Below are 27653 nucleotides of genomic sequence, written 5' to 3' on the forward strand. Positions count from 1 at the left end.
CGCGCGTGCCGCTCGCAGGGAGCCAGCCTGCGCGTCCCGAGCCGCGGCCGCAGCCGGAGCTGGCAGGGGGCTCCCGCCCCGGCACGCAGTCGTCTCCCGCTGGCCTCCGGGCCTCCCCAGCGCCAGTGTCGCCCGCCCGGCCCCAGCAGGCGCCGCAGCCCGTGGCCTGGGCAGGAGCGGCCGCCGGTAGCTGCGCCCTGCCCGGGACGGACGCCGGACCGCCCCGTCACGTGCGCCCAAGTCCTCGGCCGGCCGGGGCAGCGCCGTTCCCATGGTTCAAGGTAAGGGCCGAGCGGTCGCGGGGCGCGGGGGCCCAGGACGCCAAGGACGCAGGCAGGGAAGCCCCGACTCGGTGCCCACCTCGGCTGGAACACCCCCTGCAGCCTGGAGCCAGGCCCCTGCCCCAGGCAGCAGCCCTGCCACACCACCTGTCCCATCTCCATCCGCCCTGGAAGTGCGCCCCAGGGGAGGTGGCTGTGGACCGTGAACGGGGACCCAGGTGGGCAGCAAGGGTCCGAGGGAGGCAGGGGACCCACTGTGCCAAGGGACGCCTGGGCTCTGTCTTGGCCTGGCCATGAAGGAAATCGGGGAGAGAAAGTTTCCGAGAGGAGCCTGGCCTCCATTCTCTCTGTTGCCGGGAACTAAGACCTTTCATTTGCTGAGGCTTTGCCTTCTACCAGACACCCACGGGGCACCCGACCTGCAAGTAATCATTCATGCAATTCACCCAACACCCGTGAGAAAGGGGCGTTGGCCCTATTTGACAGATGGGAAAACTGAGGCTTAGGGAAATCTGTCCCTTGTCCAAGGTCACACAGCCAGTAAATGGTAGAGCCGACCTGAAACCCCCATCATCTGTCACCACCACTGGCCTCACACGCACCTTTGCCTGTTTGAAATCTCAGCTGAATGGGGGAGAGGAGTCTCAGGCTGGCGTTTGCGTTTTCCTAGCCAGGAATAAAAAGACCTTGCAAACCCCAAAGACCCAAGAGAGATTGCCTGTCCACCCTCCCGGCTCTGCCACCTCATTGCACCCAGTGTCCAGTGCTCCCAAAGCCAAGGGCCACATGGCCACTAACGGTCCTGCCAGGGTACATCTCATGCCAGCACCCATGATTCGGTGACAGGAATCTCAAAGGTCAAGTTCACTGACCCTTCTCGAGGATAAGGGAGTCTTCCAGAGGCCTTAGCCCCTGCATGGCCTGTTTTCACATTCCTCAGGACGCTGGGCCTCTGGAGAGCGCAAGGGGACAATCTGCCAGCCTTCCCCCAGCATTCCTCTCAACTCACGCCAGGATGGGCTCTCAGTTGGGGCGGGGGGAGGGGGGCGTTTCCAGACACCATGAGAACGTCCAACCCCAGAAATTTCCCACTTGCTAGGACAGCCTCCATCCCCCTCTGCCAGCAGCACTGAGGATGGAGCCTCGGTGACCAGAGCTCTTCTTCCCAAAGCAGGTGGTGCCGCCCTCCCTGGGCCCGGGGGAGGGACTGACTTTAGCCTTTTGTGCACTTGCCACAAGCTTGCTCGGGAGCTCGGGTGCTGGGAGCTTGTGACACATCCGTCTTGCTCCCAAGGCTGGGGCTCAGGCAACATGGGGTTTGTTCATTTTTCCATCTGGCAGTGGCTGTGGGGCGCCTACATGACCAGGTGAAAAAAACAGGGTGATCCTTGCGCCCTGGGTCCTCCCGACTTCGGTCTCCCTGCCACTCGAGTTTCCAGTGGGGCTCACTGTTGGGACTTACTCAGTCGGCTTGGAATTGGCCTCCTGAATGGTTTGGGGGTCTGGGAAGGACCTGCAGGCTCTCTCAGCCTCCGTGTCCAGGGGTGCAGGGGGACGGGTGCCTGGGGAGCCCTGGGGAGCATCGGCTGGTCTTTCTAGAGCTCCGTCACTCTCTGACAGGAGCCTGGCCTACGGAAGTGTCGCAGCTTCTCCAGCCTGGCCTCTCCAGGGGAGAGAGGGGGGCGCCCACCACAGAGCCCCTCCCAGCCTCCGAGGCTTCAAGTTCCCAGACAGGCATCGCTTACACGGCACAATCGTCAAACACGAGTAAGGACGCTCGGGGGCGAAGGGTGGGCACAGCCGGAGGAGCCAAGACAGATCTGCCCAGTTCTGTCCACCTTTCCAGATGACCTCGGACAAGTCACTCTCCCTCACAGTGTCAGCAGTGAAATGACGGAGTGGCTCGTGTTCTGTCCCTGATGGGCCGTTACCACTCTGTTCTTCAGAGCCCCGACCGAGCGGTAAGGCCGGGAGGAGCTGCAGTATCGAGGGAGCTCAGAGGGTCCTGAACTCTCGGGGCCAACCTGAGTCCGAGGCCCCCACTCCAGCGACGCCCCCAGCCTTGCCTGTTTGGACCCCGGCTCTAAATCACTGAGTGCTGGTGCTGGGGGAGCCGTATGGCCGGCCCGAGGCTACACAGCAGGGACCCGCCTCCCACAGGGAGGCCTCCGGGCCTGCCCTACAAAGCGGAGGCAGTGAGATCCCCGTGAGGCATAATGGCGGAGCTCAGGACGGGTGAGGGAGCAGGCGGGGCTGCGGGAGAGAAGTATTACCAATTGCGTCTGACTCCTCGCAAGAGGCAAGGTCCAGTGGCCACAGGGCCCCTGTCCTGTCCTCCCGGGAGCTCCCGGCCCTGCCACTGTCTCCCCAGTGAGCAAGCCTGTGTCTGTCCGTCAGTAAGAGGCACTTTGTTTGGGGAGGGGTGGAGAGTGAATCTGGGGCTATCTTGGCAGATCGCTCAGCCTCCTCCTGTGCAGAACTGAGGGTCCCCTGGCTTCCCCCACAGCACACGGCGGCCACTGAGAAACTGGGCCTGCCCGAGGTGTTGGATGCCTCGAGTCTCTTCCCACAGTCTGCTCCGCGGAGGCCAGGGCGACCGGGGCTTCTCAGCTTGGCTCTCCTCTCCTCCTGGCACTGGTTTTCCTTGCGGTGTCCCGATCACTTTGGATTTGCTCCAGAGGGGATTTGACAAGCCCGGCCCCTCCCGTGTTTGCCAGCTCCTCTCCTTCCGCCGGCTCTTTCTCGTGGCTGCGGGCACGCTGGTTTCTCTTTTCAGAGCTCTTTGTTCCTTTGGGAATGAGGTCCCCTCCCAGAACAGGCTCAAGCTGGGGATTCCTCCCCCAGGCTTGGCCCAGCCCGCCTGGCTGGGGCTGTCTGAGGAGGAATTCTAGGGACCACCTTGTCCCCGGGTGAGACCAGGCTGCGGCAAGAGCCCTGAACTCACACTGGGGTTCGTCTCTGAGTCTGGCGTTGCTGCTTCCTGGGCTGTGCTCTGAAATGGGGACTGTGGCCCGTACTTCCCAGGGGGCCTTGCAGAATGAAAGAAATCATCCTGGTGAGAGGGTTGGGGCCTCTGGAGTGGGGGAGCAAGGGGTAGGTTAGAGCAGGCAAGGCTTAGAAGCCCTGCTCTGGGGGTGGCTCTCTTCAGAGGGTCCCCAGAAACTGTAGGCATCGCGAGCCTGGGAGGGACACAGCCAGATCTGGCTTCGAGAAAACGTCCATGGGCTGCGGTGTGAGGGCTTGCTTGGAGAGAGCGAGGCTGGAGGCAGGAAGGCTCTGGAAGAGACCACTGCCTCCAGTCAGGAGCAAAACGACGGCGGCCCGGACAGGGAGAGTGAGAAGTGGGAAGCCACAACCATCCAACCCAGGCAGAGGCACTTGGATGCGCATTGGGTGGTGGGAGGGGACTGAGTGGTGGCTGGGAACTGAGCAAATAGTTGCCCTAGAGCACCCTTCTGCACGGGGTGGGGTCCCAGACCCCCGAGGGGCTGTTCTGTTCCAGCAGCAGCACAGCGTCAGAAGTGCCTGGCACAGCCTGGCTCGGTGGTATGGCCTGTCCTCTGCACATGGCCCGCCTGCCTCGGGGGGCTTTCCTGGGGTGGGACCCAGGTGGTGCCCAGCCGGTCACTAGACCCCTGCACTCAGCTTTCCCAGGTGGCAGAGGTGGGAGGAGCCTGGGCCAGTCAGGAGGCCCAAGTGGAGGCTGGCCAGGCTCCCGGGGCTGCAGCCTCATCTGCCACGTTCCCTGGCCACGAGAACAGGTTGGTAGAGTGGTGGAGTGGGTGAGAGCAGTGGTCACTGGGGCTGGCCAGAGCTATGTTTCTCCCCAAGCTGTGTGTCCCTGGGGAAGTGACTTAGCCTCTCTGGGCCTTGGGTTCTGCAGTGATGATATTAACATCTACTGCCTAGTGTTCGCCAGATCAGGACTCAGCGGGCCGACTGGGGAGGGTGGTCCGGGCATGCTGCACGCCCGCAGAAACCTCTCATCCAGGCCTGGTCCACCCCCAGGGGAGCCCCGCCGGGTGGGTGGGCCGTGGAGTGGCTTCGGGGCCACCCTGACTCCCCGTCTACCACCTGGCTCCGGGTTCCTCCTGACTAGATCCACAGTTTCTGCAAAGCAACAGCAATGGCAGAGGTGGCCCTTCAGGGCACCCCCAGGCTGGCGCCGGCCGGTGGGGCCCACTGCTGGCCTGGATCCTTGGAGAGCAGCCCCCCCCTCTTATTACCGTTGCTCCTGTTGTTAATTGTCCTCCGGTGCACTTAGTGGCGTGTCCCATAGGAGCCGGCACTCGGAGCCGTGCTACCCCACTGTGGCTGCCATCCGCAGCGGCGTCAGCGTCCCCGGGAGCTGGCTGGGCACAGACTCTCAGACCCCCTCCGGACCTTCTGCCCTAGCAGGCTCCCTGGGCGATCTCTGTGCTCAGTGAAGTTTGAGACACGCTGTTCAGGAAAACACGCTGCTCACAGAAACAGAAAACCGACACTGCCTACAGAAAGCTGCTGCAGGTGACGGTCTCCTCCAAGCCGCTACGTCTCCAGCGGGTCTGGAGTCATTTAATACACTAAAGGGATTTTTAGATAAAATCCATTTATGCCAGCTCGAAAAGAAAAAATGAAACCCTGCATTCCTTGTTTTCTCACGAAGGGAAAGCTGCGGGCGTCCCCGCGGTGACCACGTCCCCGACCCCCGCGCCCGGCAGGCTCGTGGATTGCCTGCCGGCCCCCCCCAGCCCGCGTCTTCCGGGGGCTCGTCTGCGTGTGTCCCTCCCGTGCCTTTTAGCGGCAGATCCAGACACTCTCCCGCGCCAGCACCCACCTTCTCGTCCGTTTGCCTGGCCCCACGTTAGCGGGCCGGCCTGTGGTTCCTGGGTTTTCGTGCGTGCTGGACGGAGTCATTCACTTGTTCCCGGTGTGAGCCCGACAGGGGAGGAACCGGCGGCGGAAGGGGCCTGAGGGGGCGTGCACTTGTGAACAGAACGGGACAGCAGGGCTCGGGAAGCTCTTGATGGGTTGTAACATGGGTGTGTGGCAGCAGGCACCCCAGATTCTGAGGAAGATACCCCATGGGCCAGACGGAGCAGTCAGGGAGGGCTTCCTGGAGGTGGAACTTGGGCTAAGCCAGCAGGGAGGAGTATGGAGTGCTGGGGAGGCAGGGCATTTCTGCCATCACTGCGATGTGGGACGCCGGTCTGTTGACCTGGGCTGGTAATCAGTGACTCACAGAAGATTCTCCAGCAATCCACCTGCTACGAGGGTGGGGGGACCAGCTGGCCACTTCCCGGTGGTCTCATCGGCTTTGAGCCTCAAATCTGTTGTGACTGAGGTCACCTTTCCCATGCATCACCCACCCTCATCATCTGGCCTCTCGGCTCGAAAAGGCTCCACACCCTCCCGGTGCTGCCCACGAGGGAGGGACCCAAGGCAGCACGGGAGACCCCTCCTTGTGGCCCCGCCTCAACTCCAAAGCACCAGCTGGCTTTGGCGTTGTGCTTCCCGTCCATGCGCCCCCTAGTGTTGGCTGGGGTTATTTTGCCAGAATGTTGGGAGCGGGAACGGGGCTGCTGGGAGCTCAGGAGTGTGTGTCCCAGGGCATGGGTGCAGGCGGGAAGCATCATTACTGTGTCCCTGACACTTGTGTTGGGGGGGCTCACCTCGCGGTGTCTGAATGTCACACTTACTCCCTGTTTTCCCAATTCTCCCATTTGTTGTTGGCAAATGGACATCCTCATTACTTTCGGGAACCTTCCTAAAGCAATGGTGCTCACTTTTCAGATTCCAAGGCAAGTGCCTAGTCCAGACGCCCTGTCTCGGCAGGACAGTCCCCACCCACCGCTCCCAGAGCCCAGCAGACCCCACTGGCTCAGGAAGGACCCACATTTACGGCCACGACCTGTGTGTCTGTTGCAGTCAGAGTCTCCCCTGAGCACTTTGTGAAACCAGCAATGGCTTTGCGAGGGCTCATTCTGGGATATGACGAACCAATTTTGGTTCGAAGGAAGACAGCAAAGAAGTCTCGTGTTTTGCAGAAAAACAGCAACTTCTTCGTAACAGTGTCCAATTGCCTCTGGTGTTTACCTGTGTTTAGAGTTTGTTTGGTTAAAACATTCATTGTACAGAAGGCTCCTGGCTCAGCGTGAACCCATTTACAAAATTAAAAATACAGGCAACTTTAATTTTACCTTCGTGGAACTTCCCACACGAGCGTTTCCTCTAATTACCAAACAGATTTCTATTTCAAAAAAGAAATTTTGGGTTTATGGTGCGGTGTCTTACATAATCACTTTTGTGGTAGGTTTTCATTGTCACTGGCTGTCTTGTTTTTCTCTGTGTACCCCCCTCTCTTCTCTCCGGAATTTTCCCCACCATTGGCCGTGAGACCTGGGGGCAGGGGCAAGAGGGAGGCGTGGGAGCAGGTGGTTGGGGGGCCAGCAAGGCTGCCGAACCCACAGGTTGTTCGGACGGGCACAGGGGGTTAGGACCCCACAGCTCAGCCCAGCTCCCAACACAGGCTCCCCCCAGCTGGTGAGCCAAGAGGCATCGCTGAGCTGCTCTGTGTCCTGCTTTCCTGGTCCATAGAGACGGGATGGTTGTGCCCCTCCTGCGGGGGTGGAGGTGAGGGTTCGTCCTCTCCCTGTAGGAGAGTGATGGAAGGAGCCCAGTGCTAGATTCCGGGGTCTCTGGGCATGGGGGGCAGCAGGGCCTGTTCCATGACTCCCCTGGTGGATCTCAGGTTCCCACTGTCATGTGCAGTGGGGGATCAGTACCCTATTTCCATCCTGTCCCAGCCGAGGGCAGAGCCCAGACCCCAGCTGCGGCCCAGAGGGACCTGCCTGCCTCGGACCCTGCTAGCCCCCAGCCTCCTCAGTGGCCCGTCAGCCGCACAGTGCTCCTGCCTGTCGGCTCACTGCTCGCTCTGGAACACGCCCAGAACCTTCCTCCCTTGGGGTCGTCCTGCCTACTGCCCTCTCGGCCTGGACCACCTCTCCTGGCTAGTGTGGGTCTCAGCAGCCCTGGCATGCTTCAGGGTCTAGTTCCTGAACCCTCGTCACCTTCTCTGGAGGCCAGCTCCATGACACGCACCCTTGGACCCGCTGTTACACTGGCTCCGGGGGGCTTCCTGACTGGTCTCCCTCTGCACCCGGGACGGGGAGCCTCCGGGGGAGGATACCTACTGGTGATGTCCGCCTGTGAGCCGAGCCCCTGGCACAGGGCCTGGCACAGAGATAGGAGCACTCGGTAGATAATTGTCGGAAGGCTGGAAGTTTTGTGCTGTTCTGAGGCCCCTCCTCGTCTGCCAGGGGCCAGAGCAGCTTCTGCCTGGCCTCCCCCTGGACTGAGACTCCACCTCCCACCTTTACAGCCACAGATGACATCTCTTTTCCCATCAGGAGTGCCCTCCAAACACGTAGAGCCTCCTCAGGGAGGAAGGGACTCAGAATGTTCCAGAAATGGAAGTAAGCCCCTGTGGCGGGAGCACGACCAGCTGACCCACGGGGCGTCCGCAGGATCTGCTCCGGACGGTGCCTGGCATTTTCCAGCAGCAGGAATGCCGTGGTGGGGGCCATTCTGGGGCTGGCGGGTCTCCCTCGGTCAGGCCTCAGCTCCCGGCCAGGCCTCTGGGGTTAATGCTGCCATTTTTCACTGACAACTACTGGTTTAACAACAACAACAAAAAAAACCCACCACTTAATCTGCGAGACGCACTCTTTCAACAATACGCCTACACTCCCTGAGAAATGGCTGAGCCCAGTTTTCTTACGGAGGGAAGTTGATATGAAACAGATTGCAGCAGGCAGGGTCTTTGCTGGAGCCCGGGCCACCAAAGACTGCTGCGGTGGCAGAGTGGCCCCCAGAAGTTTCCAGCGGAGCCGCTGAATTACTGGTAGCGGCAGAGCCCGGTAGAGGGGACACAGGCGGGTCTGTGCTCCGGGCCCAGGGCCCACCTGTGTCAGATGAATGGAGCAAGGGGGGCGGGGTGCTGGGCGGAGGGTTGACGGCCGCCCCCGGAGGCCTCTGCCGCCAGGACGACAGGTTCGTGCGCAGGTGGGCCCCTTGGGGGCCCTCGTGGCTTGTACTTGGAGAGAACTTGAAGTGACCCCCAGGGAGGAGAGAAAAGCCTGGAATGTGGCCAGGAGCTAGAGGTGGTGCTGCCCCTCTCCCTTCCCTGAGGGTGTGTCCAGCCACTCCACTTGGCCGCCTTGGATGAACTGCGATTTCCAGAGGGAGACTCCATTGGGGTTCATTGCACAGGTGCTTAGACCAGGTCACGTCCAAAGTCCCAGTCTAAGGGGGAAGCTGGGGGACCCTTAGATTGCAAGTGTCATCATTCAGGTGTTCTGACTCTCCGAGCTGCATGGCTCTCGGTTTCTGGGACCTCGCCCTGCCACCTCCTCGGCTTGGCCTCTCCTCCCAGGCTCCAGCAGGCCTTTGGCTTGAGACCCTGCCTTGAGCCTCAGGACCGGCGCGGGGTGGGGGGTGGGGGGTCCTGCCTTGAATGAGCTGCGCTGACCTCAGACAAAGGCAGGGATCCAGGGGTCTCCTTGGTAGGCTCCGGGTCCCTTGGATGGCGTCTGAACTCCCAGGGGAGTGCCCGGGGGCAGTGGGAGCCCACAGCGCACCTCCCAGCTGCTGCGCCATCCAGCCAGTCCCTCTGGGACCGCCAGGTTGCTCAGCTCACCTTTGCCTGAACTCCTCTGTTGTTCACACACACGTGCCTATGCACACGTGCCGTGTACACACACACGCGCGTGTATTTACCCAAGCACAGCGAGAACTGCAATTCAACATGTGCAAGCGACGGCACAAACCTCGGTCAGTCCGAGTGCCCATTCCATGCTGCATACGTATATTCCGGAGCACACGCTTTGCTAGGACAGTCACTGGCTCTCGTGTTTTTAAGGTTAACGATATATACGCACATGTGCACGCGTGCACATAGTCCTGGGAGGAGGAGGTGGCCGTGCCCCCCACCATTGGCTCTGGGCCGGCCTGGCTGCCGCAGGAATGTCAGGGCAGCTAACAGGCACAGGGTCGCCGTGGTGGTGACACAGGAGGGAGCCCTGGGAGTTGGACAAGTGCGGCCACAGCCCAGCTGTTCGCCCCACTGACCCCCTTCCCTGGGGGACCCCCCTGTGAATAAGGATGAGGACTTCTGTCTTCCTAACTCACAGGGCTGTGATCGGGGTTGATGCTGCACCTGAAAATTCGTCTTAAACAGCAAGCAGCTGTCAAGACACAGGGGCAGGGGTCACGGGGAGCTCGGGAGAGAGCGGACCGCTCCAGCTTGCTCTGTCTCTCCCGTCCAGCGGCCAGGTCCAGGCACACCAGCCTCTTGGGTTAAGCAGAGCTCACCTCCTTCCCTCAGTGCACACAGGTTACAACAGCGCCCGTGGAAACCGCGGGAACCTTGTGAACCTTGTGTGTGTGTGTGTGTGTGTGTGTGTGTGTGTGTGTGTGTGTGTGTGTTTGGTTTATTGTTTTCAAAGACCTTATGCGGACGTCCCTTTGGCTCTTACGCTCCTGTGGGGATAAGGGAGGTGAATACAAGGCACAGGTCGTCCTACAGAACGTGCCTCGCTCCTCCTGTGCCCACTCTGCAGGGCCGGGACATTGGGGTCCTCTGCGGGGGGAGCCCTCAAAGGGCTGCTGCTTCCTCACCTGGGCTTACCTGAAACGAGCCCGATTCCACCCAGCCCCCGATGAACAGGGTCTTTCCCCCACGACTCCCCAGCCCACGCTCAGGCTGGACCGCGAGAGACCCAGACGCAATGAGAAATTAAGAATCTTCCAGCAATAGACCCAGAGGGCGTGCCCTGGCCAGAAGCCAGGCTGTGACCCTGCCCCCGGGACTTGGGAGCCAGGAAGAGGAGAGGTCCTCATGCTGCTCTTTATTTCACCTTAATTTCGGAAAGATCTTTGCTGTATCGAAGATTCCGGGTCGGTGCATTTTCCCTACATTACCGCTGCTGCCTGCTGTCTCCTGGCCCCACCGCTCGCCGGGACGTCTGCGTGCTGTTCCCATCCTGTCGCTCAGGGTCCTAGTCTCTTCCTTCGATGTCCACATCATCGCTGGTTCTGAACAGTTTGCTCAGAGCAGCCCCTCCGTGCCCCTCAGTGTTTCTGGTGCGTGGAGGGTTTCGGACCTGAGTTCCAGCCAGCGTTTCTGCTCACGGGCCATCTGTCTGCGCACCTCCCCGTGGGGGTGTGGGTCCTGCGGGTGCGCCCCTCACCTCCTGCAGCCCTGCTCCCTCGCTCAGGGTCCTCCCTGTGCCATTTCACTTTGGCGGTTCCTCCCCGCGTCCCCAAGCCCGCTTCGTCCGCGGCATCTAATCTGACGTTAATCCCATCCAGTGTGTTTGTCATCGAGGGAGGAAGCTTTTTATAATCTCTGGAAATTTAGTTTGGTTCTTTCCAGTGTTACCTGTGTTTCTACCTGATGCACCCAATTCCTCCTCCCGCGTTCGGACCACGGCAGTGACAGCTGTCAGAGCTATTTTAACGTCCTTGTCTCCTAAGCCCATTGTCTGTGCCGTTTCCGGGTTAGTCCCGAGGGACTGACTTTTCTGCTCATTATGGATTGTTCTGTGGGCTTCCTCGCATGCCAGGTAACTTTCCACTGGGTGCCACACGTGGCCAGTTTCACCCTATGCCTCTCTGCCAGCCTCGTTCAGGGCTGTGGCTGTTATTTGGAAATGGTTTGATTCTTCCAGCTCTGGCCTTTTTTTTTTTTTTTTTTCCCTCGGCATCACTCAGTCTGGCCCCTCTATGTTATGAACTTCTCCTCTAAGAGCTGGGAGCAGGAACTATTCCTGGACCCGTGTGGCCGTGAGCAGTGTTCTCTAGAATCCTTTCCGAGGGTTCTCTCTCTGACCTCAGGTAGACTTGGTGCATCTCCCAAGGTGAGGATGAACAATCTAGAAAGCATTTCAGGAAGGAAAAGACACCAAACTGCAGCAGGCAGAACGATGGGTCCCAGGGCTCCATGAAGGCTGTTCAGGGGCAGACAGACCCCGCCCACCACCCACCCCGGCACCATGTGATTTCTGATGCACCAGCTCCTGGAGCCCACCTTGCTTTTTCTGCCTCTGGACCTTTGCACTTCCTGTTTCAAATGCAGGGACCCAGAGCAGAAACCAGGATGCAATAGGAGCTTAATAAATATTTGCTGTTGAATTATTGATAAGCTATAAATGCCAAGTACATAGTATAGACAGTGAATGCTAGTAGATCCCAGAAGAGAGAGTCATACTCAGGATCCGGAGGGCAGGAAAGGCTTGCTCAATGAGCATGCCAACTGATAGCCAGAGATTTTAATAAGCAGAACTGGACGGGAGTTCAGGACCCATGGAATACCACCAGAGTCCCAGAGGCAAGACCATGTAGCATGTGGTTGGGAGGCCCAGGGAACAATCCTCTAGCCAGGCAGGTTTAAGAAGCACAGTAGGGACAGCGAATGCCACGGTGAGGAAGGAAACCAGGGACAAGCTTGAAGGGCCAGGAACGCCCAGATGTTTGGGGCCCGGACCAGGAGAGTCATGCGCAGGCCTGGGTTCCAGGGGGGCTACTTGGCTGGAGCGTGGGGGAGCCTACAGAGGAAAACCACGGCTCTGAATGCACAGACATGAGACACAGCAGGAAGACAACCCAGCACCGTCTGCGTGTGGGGCCTTGTCTCGTTAAAAAATCATCAAGATAGGGGCGCCTGGGTGGCTCAGTGGATTAAGCCTCTGCCTTTGGCTCAGGTCATGATCCCAGGGTCCTGGGATCGAGCCCCACATCGGGCTCTCTGCTCCGCAGGGAGCCTGCTTCCCCCCTCTCTCTGCCTGCCTCTCTGCCTGCTTGTGATCTCTGTCTGTCAAATAAATAAAATCTTTAAAAAAAAATCATCAAGATAATACCTGTTAGTAGACTCTTCAAAGTGCCCCGGGCTCTCCAGACCCTGAGCTGGGTGCTGAGGCGCCTGGGCCCCAGAGCCCGAAGCCTGAGAAGAGAGAAGCCACGGGCTTCCGAGCAGAGAGAAAAGAACAGTGGGTCTGTGCGGGCTCCGCGAAGCCGCCGTCACCTGCTGACCTCGGTAGCATTTAAAGCTCCGGGTCGAGTGCGCATCCGTCCTGACAGTCTTGCTCCCTGGTCCCGGTCACTGCCATGCTTGGCACACAGCCGGACCTCAATGGATGCTTGCAGAAAGGAGGGGAGGGAGAGGAAGGAGGGTGGGGGGCTGGAGACCCACGTGAACGTCCTGTTTTAAAGATGAGAGACCCTGCCACGAAGGAGGAGAGTCCGGATTCACACCCAGGACTTTCTGGCTCCCAGGCACACCAGGAGTAGGGGGAGAGGCCCGCCCCCACTGGCATGAGTGCAGGCTGCCTGGAGGAGGAGGCATCCGAGCCGGGCCTTGGGTGGCAGTGGCAAGGGCTCCCTAACAGAACAGACAGCATCAGCCACGGGGGCTCAGATGAGATGTGGAGGGTGGCCTGGGCGAGGGGACGCCAAAGGGCACGATGGAGGCGGCAGGTGTCTTGGAGCTAAGGGGCAGGATTTGAGGGAGGTTGGCTATAGAGGAGGAAATCAAGTGGAGCCGGGGGTCTCACCTGGGCCACAGAGCAGGGCTTGGCCGTGATGGGGGTGTCCAGCCCCACAGAATGGAGACAGCTACCCGGAGCTCCTGGACCAGGGAGGGTCACACGGGGGAGCCTGCATCAGGGCCCAGCCCCTCCTGGGCTCTCGGGGAGCGGGCACTCCCAGTGCTGCCCGGGCCCCCCGGGGCCAGTGCTCCCAGTGTGGCAGGTGGCTCAGGGCATTCACAGGTGTCCACCTTCCCGACCCAACAGACCTGGTCTTGGGCCACCCCTGGGGACACTCCCATATTTGGGCTCAGGTGGGGCTGGGTGGTGGGCTGCCCGGGTTGTCCTGATGTACAGCCTGGGGTCAGTCTGTCGCTCCCCTGGGGGCCTCATTAAAGCCCAGGTTCCTGATCAGTAGGTCTGGCTGGGGCTCACCAGCTTCTGGGCTCACCAGCTTCCCAGGTGACACTGGGGGTGCTCTGAGGGAAGGAGTTACAGGCCTGGAGGCAGGTTCAGGAGCTAATGGTCGGCAAGGCTGCCAGATTGGAGGGCAGAACTTGGCCCTGGGGTCAGAGAAGTTGGTTTTCTGTTCTATGGGAGCTGGGCTCTCTGTGACAGGGAGCTGGCTCCCCGCCCCACACCCTGCCTTCTTCTGGAAGCCCGCCTGATTGCTGATGCTCTGAACTGCTCGCAGATACCCACCGCCCCTGCAGGGGACAAGGGGCCAAGGGCCCCCTGCCCCTCCCCAGACCCCTGCTGGCCGCCAGTGATGGACCAGGTGCTTGTCCAACCCTCTGAGATGCCCAAAGCAGCCAGCCTTTCTGAAAAAGCCCCCCATGACCAGACCCAGCCCCCAGTTCTGCCTCCCACCAGCCGTGCTTCCTTGGGCAGGGGACACCATTTCCGTGACCCCCTGTTTTCTCATCTATGAACCCCAAGGATGATGAAGAGGCCTGAATGGGGTGAGGCGCGCCTTCCCCCTACCCAGTGCCGCAAACACAGGTGTCAGTGTGGCCCAACATTCTCAGCTCTCCAGGAGCCGCGGACTTTCCCCTGGGGCACACAGCCAGAGCAGGGAGCAGAAACTAATGGGGTCAGGGTCTCCTCAGTCTCCAGGCTCCCCTTGTCCTTACACAGGAGGCCCTCCGTAGCTGGTTTGGGCTTCTCCCCCGAAATTCATCCACAGCCCCAAAGTCCCCTACCCCTACCACAGCGTTCAGCTCCCAGAAGCGCTGTCTTGGCTGGTGACTCACATATGGGGTTCCTGCTGCTCGCCAGGGCCCTCGCATCAAAGGGAGGCCAGTGGTGTATCCCTCACAGAGCTCGATGCAGAAGACAGGCCAGGCCTATGGAAGAGGGAGCAAAAGCTTCCTGCAGAAGGCAGGACCCGAGCGCGGTCCCAAAGGGCCAGAAGTTCTTAGCCACCTGGGAGGCAGTGAGCAGTGGTCCCGGGGACGTCCCAAGCCTAGGGACCATAGGGTAGGGATAGACCTGGGACCAGCATATGTATCCGTAGCACGGTCCCCATCCTGAGGCCAAGGTGGGGGCCAGAGCTGGCCCAGCCAAGTGTGGGCTTTATTCAGAGGAACTGGGGACATCCAGTCCAGACTTGCTCTCTGGGGCAGGCAGGGGTCATCATGGAGGACAGTTGCTCCCACCTGTGCTCTCTGTCCCGGTAGCATCAGCATCCCCTGACACACCTGGGGCTCTGAGCCGTACCTTCCAGGGGAGCCCAGTGGTGCTGAGCCCCCCAGTGACGGTGGGTGCAACCCAGGTCTCCGATTTGTTGGGGCCCCTGAGGGGCTGGCGCTTGGCGGGGAGCTGGGTGAAGGGGGATGCATGTGGCAGCGGCAGAAGGCCGGGCATCCCATCCTAAAGGAGGAATGGAGGGGGCAGGGGCCAGAGCCGAGGGTGTCAGGTGCTGGGAGCCATGGGAGATGCTGTCCTGCCCCACCGCACCCTCCCTCACTGAGCAGGGAGACCCCTCAGCCCCTGCAGGGCTGATGCCCTTGCACTAGTCCTTGGAGGACGCCAGGATCCCCGGTGACTGGGCCCTGCCCTTCTCGGAGCCCTTGCCACTGGGGACCCAGGCTGAGCCTCTGCCTTGAGGCAGGAGAGGGGGCAAGAGAAGCTCAGAGCTGGGGCCTCTCTCGGGGTCCCGGCAAGTCTGCACGGTGACCGAAAGGTCCAGGGTCCTCTCTTGACCCAAACCCACAGGTGCTGCTCCAGCAGCCATACACAGACAGGAGTCCTCAACAGTTGGGTCGGCCTCGGACACGCACTAGATGACGCCTGTGTCAAGGAAGCAATGACCGCTTCCTTCGGTGTGGTTAGCCGTCGCCACCCCCCCGGGTGCCTTAGTGATCCCCGATCTCTGGGGTGGTCCCACACGTCACTGTCCTCCCCCGGGCCAGAGCAGCAGCCGGCGGAGTGTGGAGCCAGTGGGCCTCCAGCAGAAAGGCCCACCCACCGGGGACCCACTGTCGGGCCCTGCCCGGATGTCGCTTCCTTGCTCTGGGCAGCTCTGGGCAGGGGTCCCGTGGGACAGGTGCAGCCCAGCGGAGCATCCCTGAGCCCGTGTGCTCCATTCTGCCAGACTGAGGCCACGAGGGTTTTCCCGAATGTCATTAGGGTCTCATCAGACCGCAGGAGCCAGGCCTCGGGGACGGGCGAAGGCCTGGAATCAGATCCTGCCTGTGCTTCATCCTCGGGTCCAGACCCTGGTGCACCATGCTCTCTGTGTCTCCGTGTCCCTGTCTTCGCATCGGGACACTCACGGGGCCTGGGCGGTGAGTGCCTGTGAGGGTTAAGCGACACATCGAGGGCAGTGCCTTCAGCTCAGCGCGGGGGTGCTGCGTGTGTTTAATAAACGGAAGTCCCGGCCGGGCTCCGTCCCGTGCGTCTCCCACCCTCTGACCTGGCCCAGGAGCCACGCTCCGTTCTCGGAAGAGGAAGCTGAAAGCAGAAAGCGACGTTTAAGTCAACCAGCAGAAAGGGTTTTGCAAACCCAGGTTCTACCCACTGTTACCGTTAAAGGCGAGAAAAAGGCAGCCAGAGCAGGGGCTCACCCTTCCCACCTGCCCAGGAGACACGGGGTGGGGGGCAGGCAGGTGCGGGAGGCGAGGGCCACTCTGGCAAGACCCCACCCCTGCCTTCCCAAGTTCAGAGCCTGGTCAGTGGGGGCTTGCCCCCCGGGACCCAACCCCATTCCAATCCCACTTATCGCGGAGCCCTCGCTGTATCCTTTCGCTGTGCTGACCCCTGGTGACAGAGGGCGACGGATATGTGGCCAACCGGGGTCTTGCCTTCACGGTACTTGGAGCCCAATGGGGCAAGGAGGGGAATGCACCCCTGTCCTGTTCCTCCCACCTTTAGGCAAGCTGGAGGGGGACAGCCAGGAAGGGGGAAGGACAAGACCCCAGCTTTGGGGCGGCACAGCCAGGTTTACCTCCTGCTCCCCCACTCCAAACCACGTGACCCCTGTGCACGGCTCTGGCTCTGTGTCCTGGTCTGTAAAATGGGGTGAGGGTGAACCTGTCCCGACTGCGAGGGCCTGAGATGTTGGCGAAGAGTGTCAAGCCCCACCAGGCACAGGACGGGACCCTGTGCTTCTTTCTAACGTGGGTACCTGGGAGCCACCCGGGGTGTGTGAGGGAGGCAGTGGCCTGTCCAGACAGGTTGAGGAAGCCCAGCAGGGCAGCATGGGTGGGGGGACCCCTGGGCAGCCTCTCTGCCGACGGGCCAGTGTCTTTGCTGTGCTGGAGTCGCTTGGGCCTGAACCGTGAGCATCGATCGGCACAGACGCACGTACGTCTTCCAGACCACGGGAGGTCAGGCAGGAGAGGTCTGGGGGTGGCTGGGACCCCAGGGCCGGACACAGCAGAGCTCAACATCAGACAGCAGGTGCCTTCGCCTCCTCCCCCCACCACCCCCAACCACCCTGGGGCCCAAGGAGGCAGTTCAGGGCTGCTGGCCTGTGCCCAGCCCTGGCTCTGCACCAGACGTCCAGGGTGACTCTGGGTAAGCCTCGTCTGCACAGAGAGGGGATGGCAACACACGGCCCTGAGCCCGATCCATCGACCCCCCATGCACCCCGAGTGTCCCCTCCTCTGGCCTGGCAGGACACTGTGCTAAGATGGAGGCTCTGGGACCGACGGGAACAGCGACAGCTCGGACTTGTTAATCTTGGAGCAGGCTCTGAAGGCAAGGAGCGCGGTAGCCTGCCTCACAAAAGGGCCCCAGGCCGGCCCTTCCACTGGCAGGTTTGCATGCCGCCCGGTGCCCCAGAGGACCAGGAGGATCCGGGTGGCTTTGGCGGGGCTCCGTGACAGAGGCCAGGAGGGCAGGAAGGCCACCCGGCTGGGGGCATCCTCTTTCCCAGGCAGTGGGGAGGCTGAGCGGCTGGCCAGTGCCAGTGCGGCGGCCAGAGCACCTCCCTCCAGTTTCCTGGCCGTGGCTCAGGCCCCCAGCCACCCAGGGCCTGGGGTGTTCGCTCGGTCCTCTCCCTACAGCGCACGGCCTCCCCCTGCAGCCTCAGCAGCATCTGGGGATGCCCGGAAGGGCCACAAGGACCAGATGTCGCTGCTTGCTCAGGGGGTGCTTCGTTTTTCCAGCAGCGGTCTGCCCCCCGGAGTGTGCACGTGGGGTCACTTTGCAAAAAGATGCGTGTGCTCCCCGCTTCCCACATGGCCTGGGGAGCGCGGGTGGGGCAGCCATGCCGGGGGGTGTCGAGGGGAAGAAGGAGCTGGATGAGTCTCCTGGCTCGCCCCACTGCCCAAGGCTCCTGGCTCTGCCTGGGTCTGTCCTGGAAGTTCCCCTTCATTCTCCGAGAGCTCCCAGCACCCCCTCACCCCCTCGTCCCCCACCCCTGCCGCGCTCACTCATCGAAGTTTCTCTGAGCATTAAGCACCTGCTGTGCGCTCTGGGCTGGGTGGTGGGAACAGACCAGGAACCCCAGGCAAGGTCCTGTTCCCCAGTGCTGACCCTGGTGGGAGGGCTCTCCAGCGGGGAGAAATTCCAGAAGCCTGCGGACCCCAGATATGGCCAGTGCCTTGTGTTCTTTCTGGCAGTCCTGCAAGGTGCCCACGGCGTGTGCAGGCCAGCCCAGGGCACCCGCTCCCCAGCCATGCGTGGCGGCTCTGGGCAACCCCCACCCCGTGCCCACCCCCCCACCACCGCGTGGATATTCTCTGGGCCCGGCACCAGGTGGGCTGTGGTCTGGGGAGCTTGGAGAGGAGATCTCCAGGGGCCGCTGGGAAGCGCCCCTCCAGGCCTGCAGGCCTCCAGGCCCCGCCGCCAGCCCGACCCGGCGCAGCCCAGCCAGGCCCTGGAGAGTATCTCTGAGACCAGCCGCAGAGCTGCTGAGAACTGCCCTGTCTATTCATTACCAAACACAGGAATCCGGGAGCCCGCGGAGCGTGAAATTAGGAACAAATGTGGAGGAGGTCTAGACAGGAACTCCGCGGCCGCTCTAGCTCGAGGACCACGGGGCCCCTGGGCTTCCAGGTAGCAGGAGCGCTTTTGTAAGCAGACAGATGTGTTTGTGCAGGAAAAGGCGGGCTGGCGCTCCATAAGCCCTTGACGAGACAGCGGGACAGGGCGAGGCCTGCAGGGAGGCAGGACCCTCTGCTGGGCTTCCCCAGCCTCGGTTTCCCCATCTGGAAGCGAGTGGTGACCTCATCGCTTGGCTGGAAGGCCTGCTGGTCCCACAAGCCAATGCCAAGGGCCCCCTACAGACTCAGGGAGGCCTGGGCATCCACGTGTGTCCCAGGCGCCCCCACGTTCTGGTGCCTGGTGGGTTTGGAAGTCACTGGTGGAAGAGCCAGAGGCCCAGCTGGGCTCAAGGGTGCTGGGCTCGGCTTCTCTTTGGCTCCTAAAGGAGCACCGGGCATCTAAGATGAATGCAGTGGACAGAAGCCTTCATGAGACTTTGCTCTGTGCCCTGCGCCCTGCACGGGTCGGGGCTAGGGGCGTGGGGGGGGATGGCGGGGGGGAGGTTGGCAGGGGGACAGCGCAAGAGGAACAGGAAAATGGGAGTCTGAAACTTGGTGCAGGACGTGTGGTCCAGATGGCAGCTGCACGGGGGTCTTCTGCCCGAGGAAGGTGGTTGTGGGGAGTGGGTTCCGTGGGGGGAAGCAGGTGGAGGCTGGCGTCTGGCTGGGCCACCAGGTGTTTCCTGCAACCCAGCCCCAACACCAGCCCATCGGGTCTTCCTGCTCCGGAGACAACCAGAGCTCCTAAAGCCGCTGGCTCCCCTGCCCAGCCCCCTCCCCAGACGCCAGGGGTGGGGGCGGGGGCACACAGATGGGCCCCATCTCACAGCCTGTCCCTATAAAAACCGAGGGTGGGGACAGGGAAGCAAAGCCGTTTATAAAGCTTTAAAACCATTTATGGTCCCAGGGGGCAGATGAACAATTCAGCGCGATCCCGGCCAAACCGTCTTGGCTGGCAGGGTGGTGAAGACTTTGGGGGAGGAACCTCACCAGGCTGTCCCTGGGTCTGCCAGTGCCTCTCTGCTCTGCCTTGCTTTGCTATCCCTCCTCCCACAGCCATCCCCTTCCTCTGGCAGCCCAGCCAGTCCCTCCTTGCAGGGAGCCCCCTGGAGTCACCCCAGGGCAGGTCACCTTTTAGCAGCCCTGACCCCCAGAGCCCTCCTTTGGTCTCCTGGGCCCTCAGCATTGCCATGCTTGGGACACAGGTGCCTAGGGGCCACCAGGGCAGACCGATCTCCTCCAGGCTCCCGGGGAAGCATCACCCGACGAGCCCACAGCTCTCTGCTCTGCCCGCCCTGGGGGATGCCATCTTGCTGTACGGCCCAGATCCGTAGCTGACGCTGTTTTACCTTTGCAACCCTCAACGTCTGCCCTGCGTGTCCATCGCCCCAGCCCCTGGCAGGCCGGGCTGGTTAAGACACAAACTTAGATGTTTCACGTCCAGAGCTGCAGAAATTGGCATCTAAACCCGAGCATACCCGTATTACAGGATAAGGAAACTGAGGCCCAGAGAGAGGCCTCTGACCCAGGGTGACCAGCACGTACATGGCAGGACCTTTCTCACTTGCCCCCCACCCCCATGTTGGGCAGGATGAGGGCTTCTTGGGCTCGTCACCGTGGTGTCTGGCTGGACAGCTCCCCAGGCACGGGAAGGAAGTCTGAAAGGCCAGCCAGAATGGCAGGTGTGAGAGTCGGAGAAGTGCACGTCTGACAGCCTTTCTTCCACTAATGCACTGTGTGAGGTCATGGATGAGCCACGTCCGCTCCCCGTCGCTGGCCTCGGCCTCCCTGTCCCCAGCCTCCACTACTAAGTAGAGGAGTGGGACATCCCAGCCCTGGCATTCCCAGGATCGAGAAATTCAAGAAGACTTCCTGGAGGAGGTGGCAGCAAGCTCTGGGTCTTGGAAGGGCATCCTGGGGATGGACACCACCAGGACAGAGGGTGGCAGGAGGATGGGGCCGAGGGAGGCCATGTCCCTCAGAGGGGGTGTTTGGAGTTAACTGTGGACTGATGACAGGCGCGGGCTGAAGCAGACCCGCCAGCCGTGTGCGCGTCTGCTGGCCGGGCCTGGCCCCGGGACTGGCGCCCGCCGCGGGTGTTGCTGCCCTCGGCATGCGTGTACAGCAGAGCGAGACGGAGACGCTCCAGCTGGACGTGGCCCCGGTGTTGGAGCTGTGGCTGCTGACAGCCCTGGGCGCCGGGCCTGTGCCGGCACCCTTCCCATCACGCCGCCAGGCTGCCTGCCGCTGGAGGGACCCCGAGAGCCAGGCCGAGCAAGGGGCCTCCGGGATCTCAGACGCTGGAGAGGGGCGCTGTGGCCACCATGGCCACTCCCCCAACGTCCTCCCAGACCTGACAGAGCAGTTAGAGCTGGGGAGGGACACCTGTGTTAACAGTAGTAACCGGAGCACGGTACACCGGCCCCTGGCGGGACCCTTGATGTCATCGCCGGACAGGAGATAACTGAGGCACGACTAGCAGGAGGGGGACCCAGGCTGGCTTTCGGGCGTCTGCGGGGTGCTAGGGCCTGGGGACGCTGGACTGCCCAGCAGAGCTTCAATCCCTGCACGACGTCTCTGGACGCTTGCAAGCTGAGTAAGTGCCCTCAGTGACCAAGCAGGAGCGAAATTATCTTCTGGGACATAAAGAACAGAAACTTAGGCAAGGTGACACAGTCACACAGTGAGTCACTGTGCACATGTGGGGAGAGAAACGCACTTCCGCTGGTTGGGGCCGCAGCCTGGCTGTCTCTGGGCACCGGCGTGCTTCCGCTCCTCCCGGCCAGGGCCAGCTCCTCGGGTGGCCTGCGTGTGTGGCTGAGGGCACCTGTCTCTCTGCCTTGGGTTGGATGACCAGCAGGGACAGGCCAGGGCTGGGTCCCGGGCCCGTTTCTTGGGTGAGAGAGGAGGACTGGCTCAGCCTGGGACACACGTCCACGGCGATCCCAGCGAGTTACGGCCAGAGGGCTGGCAGGCGGGATACAAATACACTGCCAAGGGACTGGCTTGGAGAGGAGAGCAGGGGCTGGGTAGTGCCCAGAAACCTGCAGGCTACAGGGCTTCGCATGGTAGGGGGCAATGGGCACCCACCTCAGCCCCAAAATGTAATGATATGGCAGGTCTGACCTCTGCCTGGGCCCCAGAACTACTAGCTGGGACCCCCGCCAGCCCTGGTTTACTCATCTTCAAATGTGGGAACCACTACACCTGCGCGGGGTCTCCCAGGAGGTCCCACCTGGCAGGTGCTGGGCAGGACGGTGCAGAGGCCAGTGCCCTTTGGAAGACCCTGGATTCTGGGCGGTGGGCCGGAATGGTGCGCACCATCCCACCTGGACGGGGTGCTGGGGTTTGGCTGGATCGCCGGAAATGGCACAGCTCATCTCCGAACCTGACCTCGCGTCTGCAAAGTCAGGGTCCCAGGGCCCGCTTGGCCCTCCTACGGTGCCATGGACACTACGGATGGCCGCCTGGGGTCCATTCCCCTGCTGCTTCCTGGCCACTTTGGGACAAGGATGAGGAGGGCTGTGGTGCCCTGGGAGCCCCGCAGGAGGGCAGGGTACAGGGGAGTTGGGCCAGCAGCTGTCAGCTGTGCTTTGCCTCACCTCAGGGAAAAGCGTGAAATGCATCTGGATAGCAGGCCTGGCCCCCACCCAGCATCCCCCCGCCAGCCGCCTCGCCTGCACACCCAGATCCCTGGATCCAGCCCCAGGTCGGCCTGCACCCTTGGCAGGGCCAGCAGGCCAACTGGCCTCAGCCGGCTGGGGGGCCAAGGTGGGTGGGAGCTGCCCGGCAGGGTGCCCAGGAATGCAGGGGTCCCCGGGGCTCCTGCTTTGTCTGTTGTGGCCTGCACTCTGTCTTCCTGACTTGGGCCCTGTCTGCACCTCTGTCTGAGTTTGGAGCCGTCTGTGAGTCTGGGTCTCGTTGTCTCATCACTTTGCGTCTGTCCAGATCTGCCTTACTGTCTGTCTATCTGTCTGTCCAGAGTCTGGGTTCCCACCCCAGCCTAGACTCTCCTTGTCAGTGCAGGGCTGTGCTCCCCGCCATCTGTGGACGGGGTGCCGGCCCCCTCCCCAGCTAACTGGAGAGTCTGCGGGAAACCCCTGCCCTTTCCCCCTTGCCGCACCCCTTCCTCCACTGTTGCCCCGGTGCAGGGGCCCAGCCCCTCCCTTCCCATGCACCAACTGCTCAGATCTTGAGTCTCCAAATGAAAATCCCATGTCAAATCTCACACATTCCTGGAAGGGGAAGAATGGGCCCAGATTCCAGCAAGTCTTTGGCAAGGTTTATCCAAAAACTTTAGAAACGTGCACGTCATAAAGCTCTTCGTTGCACGTTCCTGTAATCGTAAAAAGGAGGAAATAATGGAAGCGGTGCCCTGTAGAGCCTGGCTGAGGAAGCTCGGCTTCCCCATGCTACAGAGCACGACGGAGCCCAGAAAAGCAGCCAGGCTCTGCAGGGGTCCCTGGGGGTGCTCCTTGTGACCAGGCCACATGTGGTCCATGCAGGGATAGGCGGCCTGGGGAGGCGGTGAAGGGGTGGGAAGTATATGCAGAATGCCATTCTGGCTTAAGAGAAGGAAAGAAGGATATATTCGCTTGTATTTTTAGAAAGAAGCTATGGGCAGTAAACCTAGAACTAAGCAAAATTGTTCCTTCTGGGACAGATCAGGGGGAGCCAGGAAGGGTGACCTCTCCAAATGCACCTGGTTTTAAGCTTTTGACTTTGGACCCAAATGTTCTCTACCATTACAAGGCAGAGACCATATCGATTAAGAGGAAAAAACCTAAGAACTCATTGGAATAAATGAGTCTGAGTATCGAGTTGGAAAAGCCATCCTAGGAGTTACTTCGAGTGACTTTGAGACAGTCTTTTTACCATCCACCCCTAGGGGGTAAGAACAAAAAAGAGTAACACAGTAAGTACCATGTTCCATTCAATAGATGTGTTAGTAAAAATATTGGTAATGTTATTTTTAAATTATTGTATATAGTAGGGAAAAATAAATAAGGAATAAAGTCAACATAGATTCATGTTTTATTTTCCTCTTCCTAAAACATATGTATGTATGTATATACATACACACACATACATACACACATATACATACATACACACACATACATATATACATACACATACATGCACATACATACATATACACACGTACATATATACGTACACATACATGCACATACATACACATACATATACATACACACGCATACGTATACATACATATGCATATATACGTACGCATACGTGTACATACATGCACATACATACAGATGCACATACATACATATACACACATACATACACATACATACCTACCTACACACACCTACACATTCCTTCCTTCCCTGGCTCTGGTATATGAAAAAGCCTACAACCAATAAAAGCCCAGGGGCCGCTAACACCCCGAGTGCTCAGACTATGTTCTCTACAAACCCCTTCCCACGAAGAGACTCCAGCTGTGGCAAAGGAACAGAAGGTACCGAGGTTAACATGAGCTGGGACCTACAAGCCTAAAAGTCAACAATTATCCAGGATTGGGGGGGTCCCATCCAAACGGCACAGGAGTGAACATGGAGGGGCCTCCAAACCCAGAATCCCAATGGGATCCTTTGAACACCCAAAAAGTACATTCAATATATAAAAACCCATGAGATCACAGTGATATTAGGAAACCACCACACAGCTCTCGGGGACCCAACATGTGGTGAAAACTGATACAGAACTGAACGTCCGGGCCTTTCCCCTGCAGACTGTGTTTTAGGATAACCATGTAGGTATTAGGGAGGAGAGTTCCTTAGAGAAGGACCAGGGTTGAGTAAAGCAGAAGGGATTATAGTGTTCAAAAGGTCACTCTTTGCGGCCCCTGATGAAATAATGGGTCTCAGGGACAACCCCACAGGCTGTTAATTCGACCAGGTAGAGGGGCCAATGTGGAACTTTCTGGTGGAGGAACTGGTTATTCTCGACACGATGTCGAGAGGGACGGAATCTGAGTCCCTGGAAATGATGTGACCGGAAGCCAGTGTAGGGACAAAACAGCAATAGAGGGCCACGGCCACTGGAGGAGACCCAGCCAGCTCCAGGACAGGGAAAATTCTGTCAGAGAAATGACCCAGTTTCTTCGATAAACAACCTGGCGGGGAGTGGACGAGGAGAGGGGAGGGAACGGACATGTTCTAGAGTCAAAAAAGCCAAATGCGGCTGGAGCCTGATTTGAACCAACTGTAAAACGGCATTTTGGAGCTGATGGAAGGAAGCTGAACACAGACCGGGTATTTTTGTTTTTTTAAGTCTTTATCTGTCCGATTTTGCACTAAACTGATACGCTCTGGGATTTCCTGTACTATCCTTAATTTCGCCCCCCACCCCACGCCATACCCCTGCAGAAGAGGGAGGGCAAATTAGAGCAGGGTGTGTAGGGGCCGGCGACCGCCCGCTCGTGGGAGAGGCCTGCTGCCATCCCGGAACGTCGCAAGCCGTCGTCAAACCTTTGTTAACTTGGACCAGGCCCTGGAGAGAACCGGGGTCGGTGACTGCTCCCCGCAGGGAGCTTTCGTTCCAGACCGGGTTCACCGGCGACCGGCTGGACGCTCAGAACGGCTAACCGGAGCGCGGCCACGGATGCACGTCAGTCCTGTTTTGGTGTCTGTGACTTGTGCCGTGACGGAGAGTTTACAAAGGGCCTTGTCCTTTGCCCTAGAAAGCCCAATTCTAAGAATTTAGCTACAACGGCGCTTACCGAAACACATCCACTCGGAATATCTTTTTCAGACTACCGCTATACGTGCTTTACCCCAACAAAAAACTTTTACAAGAAACCAGATCGGTTATGTCATAGGATGGGATATGCCTAGAAATCATGTCGCGGGAGAAAATGTAATGATATGGAAAAGTAAGGAAGATCCTGTTAGGTTACAAAACCATATGTTCAGCTTGACTGTGTTTGGGTGAATTTAAAAATGCGTGAGCTCGGGAGAGCCGTGCTGGAAGGGCGCCATTCCCTGAGAGCGTGCTACACCGAGTGCTGAAGGGCGCCCTCACGGAATCTTCTGGGAGCCCCGGGAGCCAGGCCAGGGCGTGCCGCTAGCATCAGCCCTTCCAGGTATGGAGGCCAGGCCCGGAGAGGGAGGGGCAGAGCTGGCCTGGGTCTCCTCCTGCACGGATGCCCTGGGGTTTCCATGTCCCCCTTTCAGCCCATCTCCCCGACTCCCCGAGCGGGGAGGGCTGCTTCTGCCGTGAGGAAGCGAGGGTGCTCCAGGGACGCCGGTGGCATGTGTTGCAGGCTGTTGATGGAGAAGGGGGCGGATGACAGCCGGGACAGTGGTCATCACTGGGGGCATCTTGGCGACTGTGATTCTGCTCTGCATCATTGCCGTTCTGTGCTACTGTCGGCTCCAGGTACTGCCCCCGGACACTGAGGCGGGTGCGAGGAGGGAGCCCCCACCCTACCCACGAGGGCTGGGGCCCGGGAAGAGGGAAAGGGTCGGGTCCTGCAGAAGGTGCAAAGCAGACGGCCCTGGCCTGGGACCCAGATGTGGGGGCTCAGGATGGGGGCCACGGGGGCGCCTCGCCTAGGAGAGGCCAGGAGGCGTAGGGAGGCACTTAGCCAGGGGCACGCAGCGCTGAGGAGGGGAGCGCGGGGGAGCCCCTGGGCCCTCCACATCTCCCCGAGGGGAGGGGAAGCCCTGAGTGCAGGGCAAGGCAGCCCAGCCCAGCACCCACCTTCAGTGGAAACTGTGCCTCAGTTTCCCCTCCTGAAAAACGGCGATGATCCTTGGCCTGCCTCCTGCAGGGATGAAACCTGCCAGGTCCTCCCTGCAGCATTCGGCGGGGGTGGGGGTGGCGGGGGGTCTGGCCCGAGCGTGCTCCCTGCAACGTGGCCGCCCCGCGTGGGGGGTGGGCGGGAGCCGGGGCTCACCAGCCCTCTGCCTGCAGTATTATTGCTGCAAGAAGGACGAGTCGGAGGAGGACGAGGAGGAGCCTGACTTCGCCGTGCACTCGCACCTGCCCCCGCTGCCCGGCAGCCACAACCTTGTGCTGACCAACGGGCCGGCGCTCTACCCGGCCGCCTCCACCTCCTTCAGCCAGAAGACCCCGCAGGCCCGTGCCCTCTGCCGCAGCTGCTCCCACTACGAGCCGCCCACCTTCTTCCTGCAGGAGCCCGAGGACGAGGGCGTGCGCAACGGCGGGGAGCGCGTGGCCTACCAGAGCATCGGCCAGGAGGACGCGGAGCTGTCCCCTGGGGGCTTTGGGGGGCTGCAGGCGCTCAACCCCAACCGCCTGTCGGCCATGCGGGAGGCCTTCTCCCGCAGCCGCAGCGTCAGCACCGACGTCTGAGCCGCCCCGCCCACCCCACGGCTCCCCAGATCATGGTGGGGTGTCCGGGGCACACCGGCCTGGCCCCAGGCTGGGACCAGGGCTCGGGCCAGCCCTCCTCACCTCCCTGTCACCATGGGGGCCCACCGGGGAGCTCGGTGGCTCACGGCAGGGGTAAGGCGCAGTGAACACCCGGGTGGCCACCAGAGGCAGGGGCTGCGGAGCCCGGGGCAGGCAGGCACAGGTGAGCCGAGGCTACCAGGTGAGCAGGTCACAGGACAGGGCAGGGCTCCAGGGTGGAGACATCAGGCTCCCGACAATGTGGCTGCCCTGCCCCCGACTGTGGCCATCCCTGCCTGGGAACCTGACCCCGTCCTCTGATCCCTGGGCCTCTGCCTTCCCACCTGTTCAACAAGGAGGTGGCAGCCGCAATGCCACTGGCCTGGAAGCAGGTACAGACCAAGTATCCTGTCCTGGGAGGGGGCCGCCGCCTCCGCCTCCCTCCCCCGCACGCACGCCCCCCTGGCTTCCAGTGCCAGGCTGCTGAGACACTCTTTGGGCCGGGCCCTCTGCAGATGCCCTTGAAGAGCTGGAGGGGCCGCTCACAGCCCCAGCTGGCTTTCTGGTGAAAGAGGGAGGCACAGAGGGAGGAGGAAGCCACGTGCTGACCACCTCCCTCAGGAACGTGCATCCTTTGGGACGCGCCCAGGTCCGAAGTTCTGGGGGGCTGGGCAGACAGAGCAAGGATCAGGACCTGAAAGCCCCCCTGTCTCCCCGTGAGGCCTGGGACAGGCCCTCCCACCCACTAGGCCTCAGCTTCCAGGAGCCCTTCAAGCTCTGGTCCCCAGGGGAGACACCCCAAGCTCTCCCACCCAGCCCCTGTGTCTCAGCGGGGGGTCTGGGAGCAAGGCCCGTGATCCTGCCCTTGGTCCATGGAGGACCTCTGAGCCCACTCGCCGGGGTCCCCCTGGGAGCCCACCTTCCAG

General features: G+C 60.8%; 1 protein-coding gene across 3 annotated transcripts; it reads left to right on the top strand.

The window, feature by feature from the left end:
- FAM163B (family with sequence similarity 163 member B) lies at positions 1–27629 on the top strand. 3 transcript variants are annotated; one of them, XM_047701303.1, is made up of 3 exons: positions 1–281; positions 25634–25749; positions 26287–27629. In XM_047701303.1, exons 2-3 carry the CDS (start codon positions 25657–25659, stop codon positions 26686–26688), a joined length of 495 nt encoding a protein of 164 aa, XP_047557259.1. In that variant the 5' UTR covers positions 1–281; positions 25634–25656; the 3' UTR covers positions 26689–27629. The 3 variants fall into 3 exon arrangements, with proteins under 3 accessions (XP_047557259.1, XP_047557262.1, XP_047557261.1); XM_047701306.1 differs by lacking the exon at positions 1–281 and adding an exon at positions 2634–2651; XM_047701305.1 differs by lacking the exon at positions 1–281 and adding an exon at positions 20859–20932.
- The last annotated feature ends 24 nt before the right edge of the window (positions 27630–27653 follow it).

The sequence above is a fragment of the Lutra lutra genome, chromosome 13 (genome assembly GCF_902655055.1).
Source record: "Lutra lutra chromosome 13, mLutLut1.2, whole genome shotgun sequence".
Taxonomy (NCBI): Eukaryota; Metazoa; Chordata; class Mammalia; order Carnivora; family Mustelidae; genus Lutra; species Lutra lutra.

Excerpts from the sequence above, each read along its gene's own strand:
- FAM163B (XM_047701303.1), top strand. The coding sequence starts at position 25,657 with ATGACAGCCGGGACAGTGGTCATCACTGGGGGCATCTTGGCGACTGTG. Across the intron at positions 25,750-26,286 it reads TGTGCTACTGTCGGCTCCAG|TATTATTGCTGCAAGAAGGA; the intron begins GTACTGCCCCCG and ends CTCTGCCTGCAG.